This window comes from Mustela nivalis, assembly GCF_964662115.1.
Source record: "Mustela nivalis genome assembly, chromosome: 2".
NCBI lineage: Eukaryota > Metazoa > Chordata > Mammalia > Carnivora > Mustelidae > Mustela > Mustela nivalis.
In genome coordinates this window covers 52,951,942-52,964,360 of record NC_139021.1, presented here as the reverse complement: position 1 = coordinate 52,964,360, position 12,419 = coordinate 52,951,942, and the positions used below count along the sequence as shown (strand labels likewise).

Below are 12,419 nucleotides of genomic sequence, written 5' to 3'. Positions count from 1 at the left end.
ATTAGGATTTGGTGAGCACCTCTCTGCCCCGGGCTATGGCTGCAGCCCGTCCCACCTCACACTGGAGCACCCACCCAACTGCCCTTCCATTCACCTTTGACCCTTGACCCAATTAAGATCAACTACTTTTCAAGACTTTCTATAACTGGTACGCCCCCTGGTGGCTCAGTTGGTTAAGCAGCTGCCTTCGGCTCGGGTCGTGATCCCAGTGTCCTGGGATGGAGTCCCACATAGGGCTCCTTGCTCCGCAGGGAGCCTGCTTCTCCCTCTGCCTCTGCCTGCCACTTTGCCTGTGCACTCTCTCTCTCTCTCTGACAAATAAATAAAATCTTAAAAAAAAAAAAAAAGACTTTCTATAACTATCATTCAAAAACTTTTTAGCCATTTTCATAAAGTTTCAGATCTGAAAAAATTTTGCATCATTTTATTTAAATACTTTATTCAAGAAGATGAGGAAATTGGGGCTGGAGATTTTTTTTTTCAAAAGTAGCTAAAGCCATGAACTTTGAAATTAGATGGCTCCGTAGGTTGACTTGTGTCCCCCAAAAAGACACATTTCATTTCCTAACCCCCAGGACCTTCGAATGTGTTTTTTATTTGGAAACAGGCTTTTTTGCAAATACAGTCAAGATGAAATCACAGTAAATTAGGCTGGGCCCTAACCCAATGCGTCCTTATAAGAAGAAGGAAATGTAGACACAGAAACTTAGAACAACATGGACACACAGGCAAGCAGAAGCCCAGGAACCACTCCCCATGATCATGGAGACAGACCGGAGGGATACAGCAGAAGGCACAGAAGGCGGGGATTGCCAGCAACCGCCAGAAGCTAGATGAGGCAAGGAAGGATTTCCCTACAGAAGGAGCACAGCCCCAGGAACACCTTCATTTTAGACTTCGAGCCTCCAGAACAGAGACAGAACACATGTCTGTTGTTGGAAGTGACTCAATTTGGAGTACTTTGTTATGGCAGCCTTAGGAAACTGAGCCCTGTCCCTGTTCCCCCAAAACCCATTACATATTTAAAAACGACACACACACATTACCACCTGATTCTCCGGGTTTCTGTGGAGCAGCGTAAAGGACTGTGAACATCAAGAGTGGGCAGGTATTAGGTTTTCAGTAAGGATGTGCAATTGCCCCACTTTTCCATATGCTACAAGTCTTCCTAGTTACCTGTCGACATCCTCTTCCCATGAAGCATGGCTCGTAGGCCCCTTCATCTGCCATCTCCCCTGTCACCTGGCATCATTGGTGTCTCCCCTGCATCTTCAACATGACAGCTGTCAATCATGATGTCATGTGACATCTAAAAGGCATCAGCACCAAACCCTGGTCTGAAATTTCCTCTCCTATAACACGACCCAGGATTTTTCTTACTGCTGAGATATGGCCTCATCTCATTCCCCCAGACATCTACTTCAAGCCCCTCCAAACTCACCACTCCTGCCTTGATTCTGGCTCTGGCGATTTCTTGCTCAGATTCTTGCCCTAAAGCTCCCTCATGGTCGGTCCCTCCAATCCACTCACCACCCTGCTACCAGAGTAAACTTCTAAGGCAGGACTCTGACCATAGCACTCCTTACCTTAAATCCTTCTAGAGCTTCCCACTTCCCAGTAAGGCTCTTGCTCTTGACAGTCTGGAGCCCACCCTACCTACTCAATCCCCCCCAACTGCACTTACCTGCCCAACACTCACCACATCTTCCAAGCTGCAGTTCCTACAAAAACATGCCTTTTTTTCTTTTTTAAAGTAATGCATTAATTCAAAAGGTAAAATAAAGTGCCTCCCATACATTTTTTTGCCCATTTAATTTTTTGTGTGGTTAAATATACAACATAAAAGTTGCCATCCTAACCCATTTTTAAGCATACAATTCAGTGGCGTGAACAACATTCATGATGTTGCACAACAACCTCCAATGGCCATGCTCTTTTTTTTTTTTTAATGTCTCTGCACATATTATTTTCTCTTCTGGAAACCCACTCCTTATTTCCATTCCCATTCATTTCAATAAATCAGTTTTAAGTGTCTCCTGGTCTTGGAGCCTTTCCCTGGATCCCATCCATGCCCAGGCCCTGCTCTGAGTATAACAGTCTGTAATGTCGACTGTACTTAGAACACAGCCTGATGGCCTGGGCAACCTTTGACCTTAGCACTATGTTCCGATCCTGCATCTTCAGGCCAGCTCAGTAACGGGTACACAGACACTCATTAGCCCTCTCGGAATAAATCAATTACAGGAAGGTACACAGTTGAGCTGGAGTAAGAACGCTGTCTCTCTTCACTGTCTACCTTATATCTTGAACTTTCTTTTTTTTTTAAGATTTTATTTATTTATCAGAGAGAGGAGGGAGAGAGAGCAAGCACCGGCAGACAGAATGGCAGGCAGAGGCAGAGGGAGAAGCAGGTTCCCTGCCGAGCAAGGAACCCGAGGTGGGACTCGATCCCAGGACGCTGGGATCATGACCTGAGCCGAAGGCAGCTGCTTAACCAACTGAGCCACCCAGGCGTCCCTATATCTTGACTTTTTTTTTTTTTTTTTTTAAGATTTTATTTATTTACTTGACAGAGAGAGATCACAAGTAGGCATAGAGGCAGGCAGAGAGAGAGAGAGGAGGAAGCAGGCTTCCTGCTGAGCAGAGTGCCCGATGCGGAAATCGATCCCAGGACCCTGAGATCATGACCTGAGCCGAAGGCAGCGGCTTAACCCACTGAGCCACCCAGGCGCCCCATTGAACTTTTTGTTTTTTATCTCATTCTCACTTCACTGCTTTCACCTACACAGGTTTTTCTATTGAAAACAGACATAAAATTTTTTTTTTTTAATTTTTTTAAAATAAGGGGTGCCTGGGTGACTCAATCGTTAGGTGTCTGCCTTCGGATCAGGTCATGATCCCAGCATCCTGGGATCGAGCCCCATATCAGGCTCCCTCTCCAGCTCAACCATGCTTGTGTTCCCTCGCTATCTCTGTTACAAAGAAAAATCTTTTAAAAATTTTTAATAAAATTTAAAAAAAATAAAACACATGAAATGACATTTTTCTAAAGAAATACAACTTCTGTCTCATACATAATCTATACAAAGATTGTTACATTTGGAGGTCATATACATTAATGTTACAAAGTATGTTCACAGCCAAAAGCACCAGGCCTTTATGGGGGGGGGGGGTGCCACACAAGTGATACTCCAGAGGGAAGAATATGTTGTCCGCTGCTTCCAAGATATGCACTTAGGAGGGAAGAGGTTGCAGAGGAGGAGTCTAAGATATTTGCTATTTAGTTAACATTGGGCCTACCCAAGAGAGAATCTGATAGAGTATAATCGAGCCCTAGCAGTTTCTCTAGGAAATAAAACCATATACACCTCTCTTACACAGTCTTTAAAGAGGCAACAAGGGCTTTAGGACGAGGGTCGGAATAAAAAACTTCAGTCTCTAAGGATTGTTTTCCTTAGGCACAAGAGGACATGCGTGCCTTTTTAAAACCTGGAGACACAAAGAGATACAACATAGAGTTCAAAATGTCTTCAGTGGTCTATCCAACAAGATCAAAAGATGAAGTTATTTCTCCTCTTGTAAGTCCGTGCTTGGGGTCCCTATTCTCTGGAGCTTGTGTTTCCGAATGCAACGAAGTTCCAGCAGGGGCAGAGGAATATCTGGAGATCTCCACAGCAAAGTAAGATCCTAAACAAGCGAGACCCCTTTCAAGAAACTCCAAAACCAAAGGGCTTCTCAACCACAGCACGAGGGGCATGCTGGGCAGGGTAATTCTTTGTGGAGGGGGCTCTCCTGTGCTTCATCCCATGTGGCATGGGGGCATGTCCCCTCCCTCCCCAAAGCCAACTGCTGTTGTGACAACCTGAATCACCTCAGAATCCACCTCAGAATCGGCTCCAGTGGCGGCCGCCAGAATGCCTGCAGGGGGTGAAACTGCCCTAGGTTGGAAACCCGGGGACTCAATGCCAGGGAGGTATGGGACACCGGCTATTTGACACGGATTATCTTCAAATGAAGGAGATGCAGTAGCACAGGCCATAAACACTTTATATTTCTTAAGGATATAATTTTCCCACGTTCACCCGTGGCAGTAACAGTACAACAGTAGGAGAGAAAAAGGAGATGAGTAATTGCCGTCCATCAAGGCAGCAGGAACAAAAAGCTGAGGAAACTTGACCCACTCCGTTTGGGGAAAGAACCAGAACCTGGGAGATTAATTGGGCAGCGTCAGGGCCACTAGAGAGAAATGGAAGTGCGCTGAGGCGGGGGGTGGGGGGGTCCAAAAGGGAAAAGAGAACTGGGACCCAGATGGGTCCAGAGAGCTTAGGAAACTCACCTCTCAGAGATCAGGGCCCTGAACAGAAGAGAAGTCAACTTCCCACCCAAAAAGGTCACCCTCTCCAAACTTCACCAAAAGAATGGAAGAGGGAAGAAAGATCAGAAAGGTAGAACACATTAGTATTTCCAAATGCTTTACTCACCTCCTCCAGAAACTCCTGAACTGACCCTTAAATCTCTTTCATCATAGAAAGGAGGGGGGCGCCCTTCAGTTGATAACTTCAGAACCACCTATCCTCCCAACCCCAATCAAGTGTAAAATGAGTAACTAGGACACTCCACAGAGAGAACAAAGGTCAGCCATGGAGAAATTTGGGGATCCCCAGGGAGGAAATCACTACCATTCTTATATTTCCTTTGCAGGAATAAGGAAGTTCTTCATAATTTCAATTCTGCTCTGATTTTTATTTTGTAAACCATACATTTGCTGTTTAACATCATCACAATTAATTATGCCTAACTTTCAAGAATCATGACTTCCCTAAAAAGAAGTGAGAACAACACAGAGTAGAAACCAAAAAGCATAATAAAACAGGACAGAAAGAAGGACTCTGAGCTAAGAGAACTCCAGTCTGATTTTTTCCCCCATGTTTTTAGAATTTCAAATATGACAGCATAAAACTAAAAATGTCACATTGTTAAATGGCTCCTGTTCCTATTTTCTGAAGTCACTAGAAATAACCAAAGGTGTTTTATACAACAGGGCTATGTTTTTCTCTGTGTTAAAAAATAAAAAAATGTTAAGAGGAAGAATGGTTCTACATAATCAGGGCTTGGGAAATTCTCTCCAAAGGCGTTCACTGAAAGGAAGAGAAAATGCAGCAAAGGACACTAGCGGGAAACAGCTGTGCTAATCGGCAAGTCCAAGACAGAATGGATGAACCCGGTACACCATACGCGGTAAAGCCCCTGATGAAGGAAATATTACACCTGGAATGATAAACCTGTTCCGTAATATCCATCCCCAAAGAGACCAGGAGAGTGTGATCAAAAACACAAAACAAAACAAAAACGCTGGCTTGGCGTGAAGACCGAGGGATGAGTGTGAGACCCAATGCAGGCTGACTGAGCTCCGTGACATGGGGGCTTCACAGAACCTCTCTTGGCCTCCATGTTCACACTTGGAAAATGAACTAGATAGAGTGTGAATTAGTCCTTGTCAGTTTCATTTCCTTCATTCACTCATCAAGCCATTTGTTGAGCCATGGATGCCAGGTACTGTCTCAGGCAGCAGGGAAGAACAGTGGCTCAAGAAAGACTGACATCCCTAATGGAACTTAATATTCCAGATTCTGAAAATTATAAATCAGTTTTTCAAACCATGGGCTGTGAAATCCATTGAGCAGTACCAAATGAGCATTTTTTTTTTAAAGATTTTATTTATTTGACACAGAGAGATCACAAGTAGGCAGAGAAGCAGGCAGAAAGAGAGAGAAAGAGGGGGAAAGCAGGCTCCCCGTGGAGCAGAGAGCCCAACGTGGGCAGATCCCAAGACCCTGAGACCATGACCTGAACCAAAGGCGGAGGCTTTAACCCACTGAGCCACCCAGGCGCCCCCCAAATGAGCATTTTAAAAAGAACAAATGGAATAGTAAGATATCATCAGGGTGTATCATGAATAGTCAAGATGAGTTCTGTTTCCACAGAATTCTGCTTTGGTTATTGGGTATTGGTATTGATGAGGGTTGTGGGTCATGACCTGTAGGGTGTTCTGATGTGGGCTGGTTTCATCAAAGAGTTTAAAAATCCCTAATAAAAGGCCTCTCTTTGTTCTAGCCACTGGCCCTCATCCCCTCCTTCACTCAGACTGCTTCTTAGGAACATTCTGCCCACAGATTAAATCTCATTACTTTCTCATTTGCCCCACGATGGCCTGGATAAGTATCAAAGAATATGCTTTTCAGATCAGTGTTCCCAACCCTTCTGAGTAGGATTCCTTTTAACATCGGTCCCTTTTGTGCACTACTTGTCTGCTGATTAAGAAGATGAACAGTGGGGGCACCTGGATGGTTCAGTCCATTAGCAGTCGACTCCTGATGGCTCAGATCGTGATCTCAGGGTCCTGAGACTGAGCCCGTGAAGAGCTCTGCGCTTAGCTCAGAGTCCGCAAGGAATTCTCCCTCCCTCTCCCTCTGCTACCCTCCCCCAACCCCAGCTTGCTCGCTCTCTCTAAAATAAATAAATCTTTTTTTAAAAAGGAGGAAAAAAGAAAAGTATGGTGACCAAAAGCCACAGGAACTTTTAAATGTATTTATAATGTATCTGTCCTAAGAGCTCCTACTTAGAAATACAAAGAGTACAAATGCACCCAAGACACAGTATTCCTTCCATCTACACCTCAGAGAGATTTGCAGGCTTCTTATGCCCTGAGGGGTCCAGGGCACAGAGCCGGCTGATGACTGTTCTAGATCCTCTTTTATTTGGTATTTTAGGATCATGGTGTTCTTACTAAATGACTGCTTTGGGTGGTTTCTGTTTGTTTTAATGCTCTCTCCCCCTCCTTTTTTCTAATTAAAGCAAATTCTAAACTTGAGCACTAATGGGTACATTTTGGTTGTTCACTTGCATATGCGCATATATATATATATGTATATATATATATATGCATATATATATATATATAATTTTGTTTTTAATATCATGAGCCCAATCTCCTACACTGCTATTAGGGATTGGAAAGAAAATTGTTTGAAATCTGCCTAGAGACATTGTCAACTTTCCCAAATGCTTTAACAGAAAACATCCAAAGGCAGAAATTACTGCAACTCGGAAAAGTGAAAGGAGGTGAAAAGAGATAAATTGAGAGGAGAAGAGAGCGAGAACAAGCTAGGCAAATCCTTCCATGAATCTCAAACCCTTGCGCACAATCACCAAAATCCACCTGAAGTCACAGAACTGCAATCTCTGCTTCCATGGCCCCTTGTCACCTGGGCTTTACTCGGCCGCCCACCTCGAACTACCTATCGTGTGTAGCTTTTTTTTCTTTTTTTTAAACACTAGTGATATGATTTGCCAGAGACAGAGAGAGTGAGAGCACACATGCACAAGCAGGGAGAGGGAGAAGCAGGCTTCCTGCAGAGCAAGGAGCCCAATCTGGGGCTCCAGGATCCTGACCAGAGCCAAAGGCAGATGCTTAACCAACTGAGCCACTCAGGCATCCTCCGTGTGTTGCTCTTGAGGCATTTTCTATGTGTAGGATTTATTAGTTAGGATGGAGGATGCCATCCTTTTAGGGGCCACACATAGGGGAGATCCCCCACATTACAGAGGTCCAAGGTGGGCCCCCAGGACAAGGAGAGGGCAGCAGGGGAGAGAGCTTCCCAGCCAACCGCTAACAGCTGCTTCCCAGTCCCCACTTCTAGAAACCAGCTCTAACCTGGTATCTTCAACATTTTTTCCCCGCCTGGAAATCCAAACCATCCCCAAAGGTCACTACAGCTACAAATAATGGTTAGAGGAATGTGGCTTCAGCACACTCTCTACTGTCGGCTTGTACACAACTGAAAATACTTAGACGCATGTTTCCTGCTGTATCCTTTACCGCTTCCTTCTCAAAGATCCACTCTGTAAACTTAAAACCTATTGTTCATTAATAAGGAAAAAATTAACTTCTAGGAAAATCTGCTTACTTCTGGTAAGTTTCAGAGTAGGTCATCTAGTGGTCTCCAGGCTTTCCCTGTAGAATGAGCGAACTGGCTCCTGCTGCCCTGTGTGAGTATAAACGAAGACTTTCCCGGCCAGCACCCGGCCTTCAGAACGAGGTCATACTGACACCTGTGAAGCATGACTGCTTCCCGAGGTACAGCAACACTGAGGTCTTCTTTTAAAAAAAAATCTCTTGCCTAGGTATTTCTGTCTGCTGCTCTCAGGACTCCAGAACAAAATCGAGGACGTCCACTAGCAGGGCCTTAAACACCATCAGGGCCTCAGATGCCTAAGCCTCATTTAACAAAGACAAAACTTAGGGGAGAAGGGTCCTTAATAAACCATACACCGATGGCCACAAGCAAAGACCTTCTAATTCTCCCTTTTTTGTGATTTATCAGCTCAATGAACTCAAAGTGATCAGGAGAACTCTAGTGTCTATCAAGTACCACCTTTAAAATCAAAGTTTTATGTATAAATAAACACATGCTAAATAGTTAATGAGCCATCTCTCTCTGCTTGGATTCTGCAACAGCTTTGTTTCACTAGTTTCAACACAGCAACACCATGGTAGCTCTTGACACTAATAATTTTAAAGACAACAAAGCCCAGGTCGTGTCCAAGTTTTGTTACAACAAATTTAACCTTAGAAAATTAATAGTTACCAAATTTCTGAAGAGTAGGTGATCCGGATGGAGACGAATTTCCACTAGGAGATAAGTAAAGATAGCTTTTGTTCACTCCTGTGTCAAAATCAAATGGGGACTGGTAATCTTCATCAAAATCCATCTCTCTACAGTCCACTCCAGAAAAACGCAGAACGCATCGTTTTATAAGTGCCTGGGACCCTTCAGTTGAATGTCGCTCTGGTCATAGTCCCATGCAACCTTGCTGAAGAAAGGAACCCCAGGGTCTGAAGACCCTGGCTTCTTGGCCCCGGTGTGCTATTTCCTTCTCAGAGCCTTCGCACCCTTAGGACAAGCAAGTCTGTTTAATAAATGACTTATCTGGAGCAACCTCAGGGCTCTATCCACCACCTGCTGTTAATATCAGTCAACAATGGAACCACCAGCACAGGGGAGCAGCGCTTTCACAGGTAAACAAAGGAGGGCCAGGTTCACCAGTATCTCCAGATGTACAAACAGTCCAAGCAAACGTCAGACACTGGCACAATTACAAGAAACCACAAATTTTTTTTTTTTATAAACGGTCAGCTGACCACAACTACACCAGGGCGGACTTAATCTTCTAGGACAAGGAAGGATTACCAGTCAGTAATCTCCTACAAAAGCCATCGGGGTGATACTTTTTTCCATCCTGGATTACAACAGAGTCCTAAAAGCCAAGCTCCCAGGTTTAGCGATCAGCTTCCTAAGTACAACTTCCTCTAGAAATAAAGCTGTGTTTCCATTATTACTTTATCTAAAGTAACGTCTGGCTTAGTGTAACAAAAATTTCCATCTGTCCTCCCCCCTTCCCTCCTTTTCTCTTTCTTCCCCTTTCCTTCCCTGGAAAGACGGGGTTTTACTGACGTAGACATCCGAGAAGACATCCGAGAGACGAATCAACTCTGAAGGGAAAGCTCCCAGGATCCTGGCCCCCTCCCGGTGTGCGGCCACACCCCTGCAGGTCTGCAATTAACCTGCTGGAAAACAGGCAGGAGCCACCTAACTGCCGCTCTCGCTGCCCACGCCCTGCAGAGTGCCTGGGTCTCAGGGACCTTGGAAGCAAGATTTCTAAGTCACCAAATTCATCTTCTTCGGCACAAGTCTATTAGCAGATTCTTTCTGTGTTAACCATTGCCTTTGCTCAAGGGATAGCTCTGGAAGGTTCTGCGGCTGTTGAATGAATGGCTCATCTACTATTAAGGAGGTAAAAATAAAGGCAATCCTTCTCTAGGTGGGCAATGGTCTGTCACAGCATTAACCAAAAAAGGCCATATTCTACCTCTGCAAATTGACCTGATAAAAATACACTCTCCCTGGATTGGAAGCAAATACAAAACCTAAAATATTTCAGTCATTAAAAAAACAAATCTGTGTCTACTGTATACAACATCTTTGCACCAAGACAGTCTACATTCATCTCAACTTAGGATTCATTTTCTATTTTGTTTCTCATGTTGTACTCTATTTTTGGCAAGACTTTATCTTGAGTTTTTAAAAGTTTATTTTCAACAACAAAAAAATCTGCCTTTTTCTTCTAAAATTTACCAGAATTTGCAACTATAAATGCTGTTAAGTTAGAAATGGAAAAAAAATGGTTTCTTCATTATTATGATTATTATTATTATTGTAAAAAAATGAATAGCCTGGCTTCTTAAATCCCAAAGTATCTCTTAATTGCGATGGGATGGGCATGGGATGGGTATCACATCTCTGGCCTAGAGTGTGGTTGACTGGCCTCTGGCCCTATGAAAACCCTCTACATTTGGTCACTAAGTAACAGGTAGAAAAAACAGTTCTCCTTCTCAATACTTCTTCTTCTTCCTAGAGCCACAGGCAGTAGGAAGTCTTAGGGACTGAATGTCAGTAGAAAGTCTTAGGGACTCAATGTTTGTGTCCCCTAAAATTCATATACTGAACCCTCACCCACAGTGATGGTAGTAGGAGGTGGGACCTCTGGGCAGTGATCAGGTTCAGACGAGGCCAGGAGAAGATCCCCTAGGATGGGATTAGCATCCTGGAACGAAGAGAGAGAGCTCTCTCTCTCGGCCATGTGAGGACACAAGATGACAGCATGTGCCAACCAGAAAAAGAGCTCTCACCAGGAATCTAATCAACTGGCACCTTGATCTTGAACTTACCAGTCTCCAGAACTGTGAGAAATAAATGTCTGTTGGTATAAGCCACCCAGTCTATAGGAATTTATTGTAGCAGCCCAAACTAAGACCAAAATCTAATACAGACACACATACAACACAAGCCACAGCCACCTCCACACTTTTCGCTAGCCCTCAAATGTCCCATGTCGTTGACCTTCAGCGGTGACATCCATGTTACACCCTCTGCCTGCGATGCTACCTTTTTTCTGCCTTCTGAAGTCCTTCAACCTTTGAGACTCAGGCAGAAATGCCACCTTTTCTTAGAAGCCCTCCCAGGTTCTATCCCTCGTCCCAGCACTCGCTCCAGCTGCAGCACACAGAAGGGGACATGTCCCCTTGCCAGTCCCCCTGTGCCTCCACATCCTTCCCCTCTGGGCAGGCACTGCATTTTCTATGGTGACGCCCACTCTGAAGTTTGGGCTCTCATCAATGTGGCATGAAGAAAGCCAATAATGGCTCATGCGGACGCTGCACACCGTTTTTATTTGTCAATATGAGGATGGAGAATTTACGTGCCGTCTAAAATTTTTACCCTACCTGCTTAGGAACAATCTTGCTAACATCTTGTCTCTCTGAATCAGCTGTTCTCCAGTCAGATCCCAGTCAAGGCACCATAGCAGGTAAGGAAAGTGAGAACAGAAGCCAAGAGGTGGGAAAAGCATGGGGCATGTTAAGGGAATGGCAAAAATTCAGTTGATGCAAGATTCGTGTATGGAGTAGAAGGAAGCGGTGAGACAGAAAAGATGGAAATGTAGCTTGAAGACAAACCGTTAAAGACCTGGAGTGACAACTTTTATACTTCACAAAACACGCAGCAAAAATTTGCTGAGGGTGTTTGAACGAGGTTCAGACAAAACAAAATGTTTCACAAAGATGACTCTGGAAATGGACAGCAGGCTGCCCACAGGTAGAGGCTGAAAGGGCGGGGACTCAGAAAGTGTCTGCTGGCACAGCCCAAACAAGGAGGGAAGCCTTTGCATCTGTGACTAGTCATCACCAACTGCTGGGACTACTGGCCCAAAGTAGGAAAAACCAGGTAAGATTTGGTTCTGCCCTGCTGGACATTTCCACTGGGTATTCGAGAAGAACTTCAAAATCAACAAGCCTAAAACTGAATCCACCAGTTTTCCTGACCATATTCCCATCTCTAAATGCGCCATCCCGAGGAGGCCCAAGGCCTGACCTCACAGGAATCCCTGCCCAATGTTCCTGCTCTATAAGGAGGCACCACCAGGAGCTGTTGATCCAATTTTTTTCCTGCTTTCCGTTTTCTTTGTCTTCTCTCACTGACCACACCCTACTTCAGACCCACGTGGAGTGTTCTGGTGCAGACCAGCCAGCACGATGCCTGCAGATGGGGAAGACGCCCGCAGGGCTCTCTATTTAACAGTCTCTTTCTCTTGAGGAGTTTCCTGTCACCTGCTCCATGAGGGACTGTCTACCATAGTGCCGACTTACTCCCTGTCTTAGGCTTGGGCTTGGGCTTCAGATCTGGCACCTGCACGCAGCCTGGCCCCTTTGTTTACGGGGATGACCCAGACGGTGCCTACAACAGGTCTTCCCTGAAGATGACTGGATGAGTCATGGACAAAAGCAATAATGCCTGTAACCT

The 12,419-nt window shown here is 44.8% G+C and overlaps 1 protein-coding gene across 8 annotated transcripts in view; it reads right to left on the bottom strand.

Annotated features, from left to right (window-relative positions):
• The window catches only part of LOC309859038 (tumor protein D52), a 211,291-nt gene that overhangs the window by 138,962 nt on the left and 59,910 nt on the right, over positions 1–12,419 (bottom strand). For 2 of the 8 annotated variants that reach the window (XM_082719445.1, XM_082719447.1), the window contains exon 1: positions 8,649–9,038. The exons of 5 other annotated variants lie outside the window; for them this stretch is intronic. In XM_082719445.1, coding sequence (XP_082575571.1) covers positions 8,649–8,772 — 124 coding nt within the window. In that variant the 5' untranslated portion in view covers positions 8,773–9,038. Of the gene's footprint in view, positions 1–8,648; positions 9,131–12,419 lie in introns of those variants that run through there. One more of the 8 variants, XM_082719449.1, reaches the window with a different exon arrangement.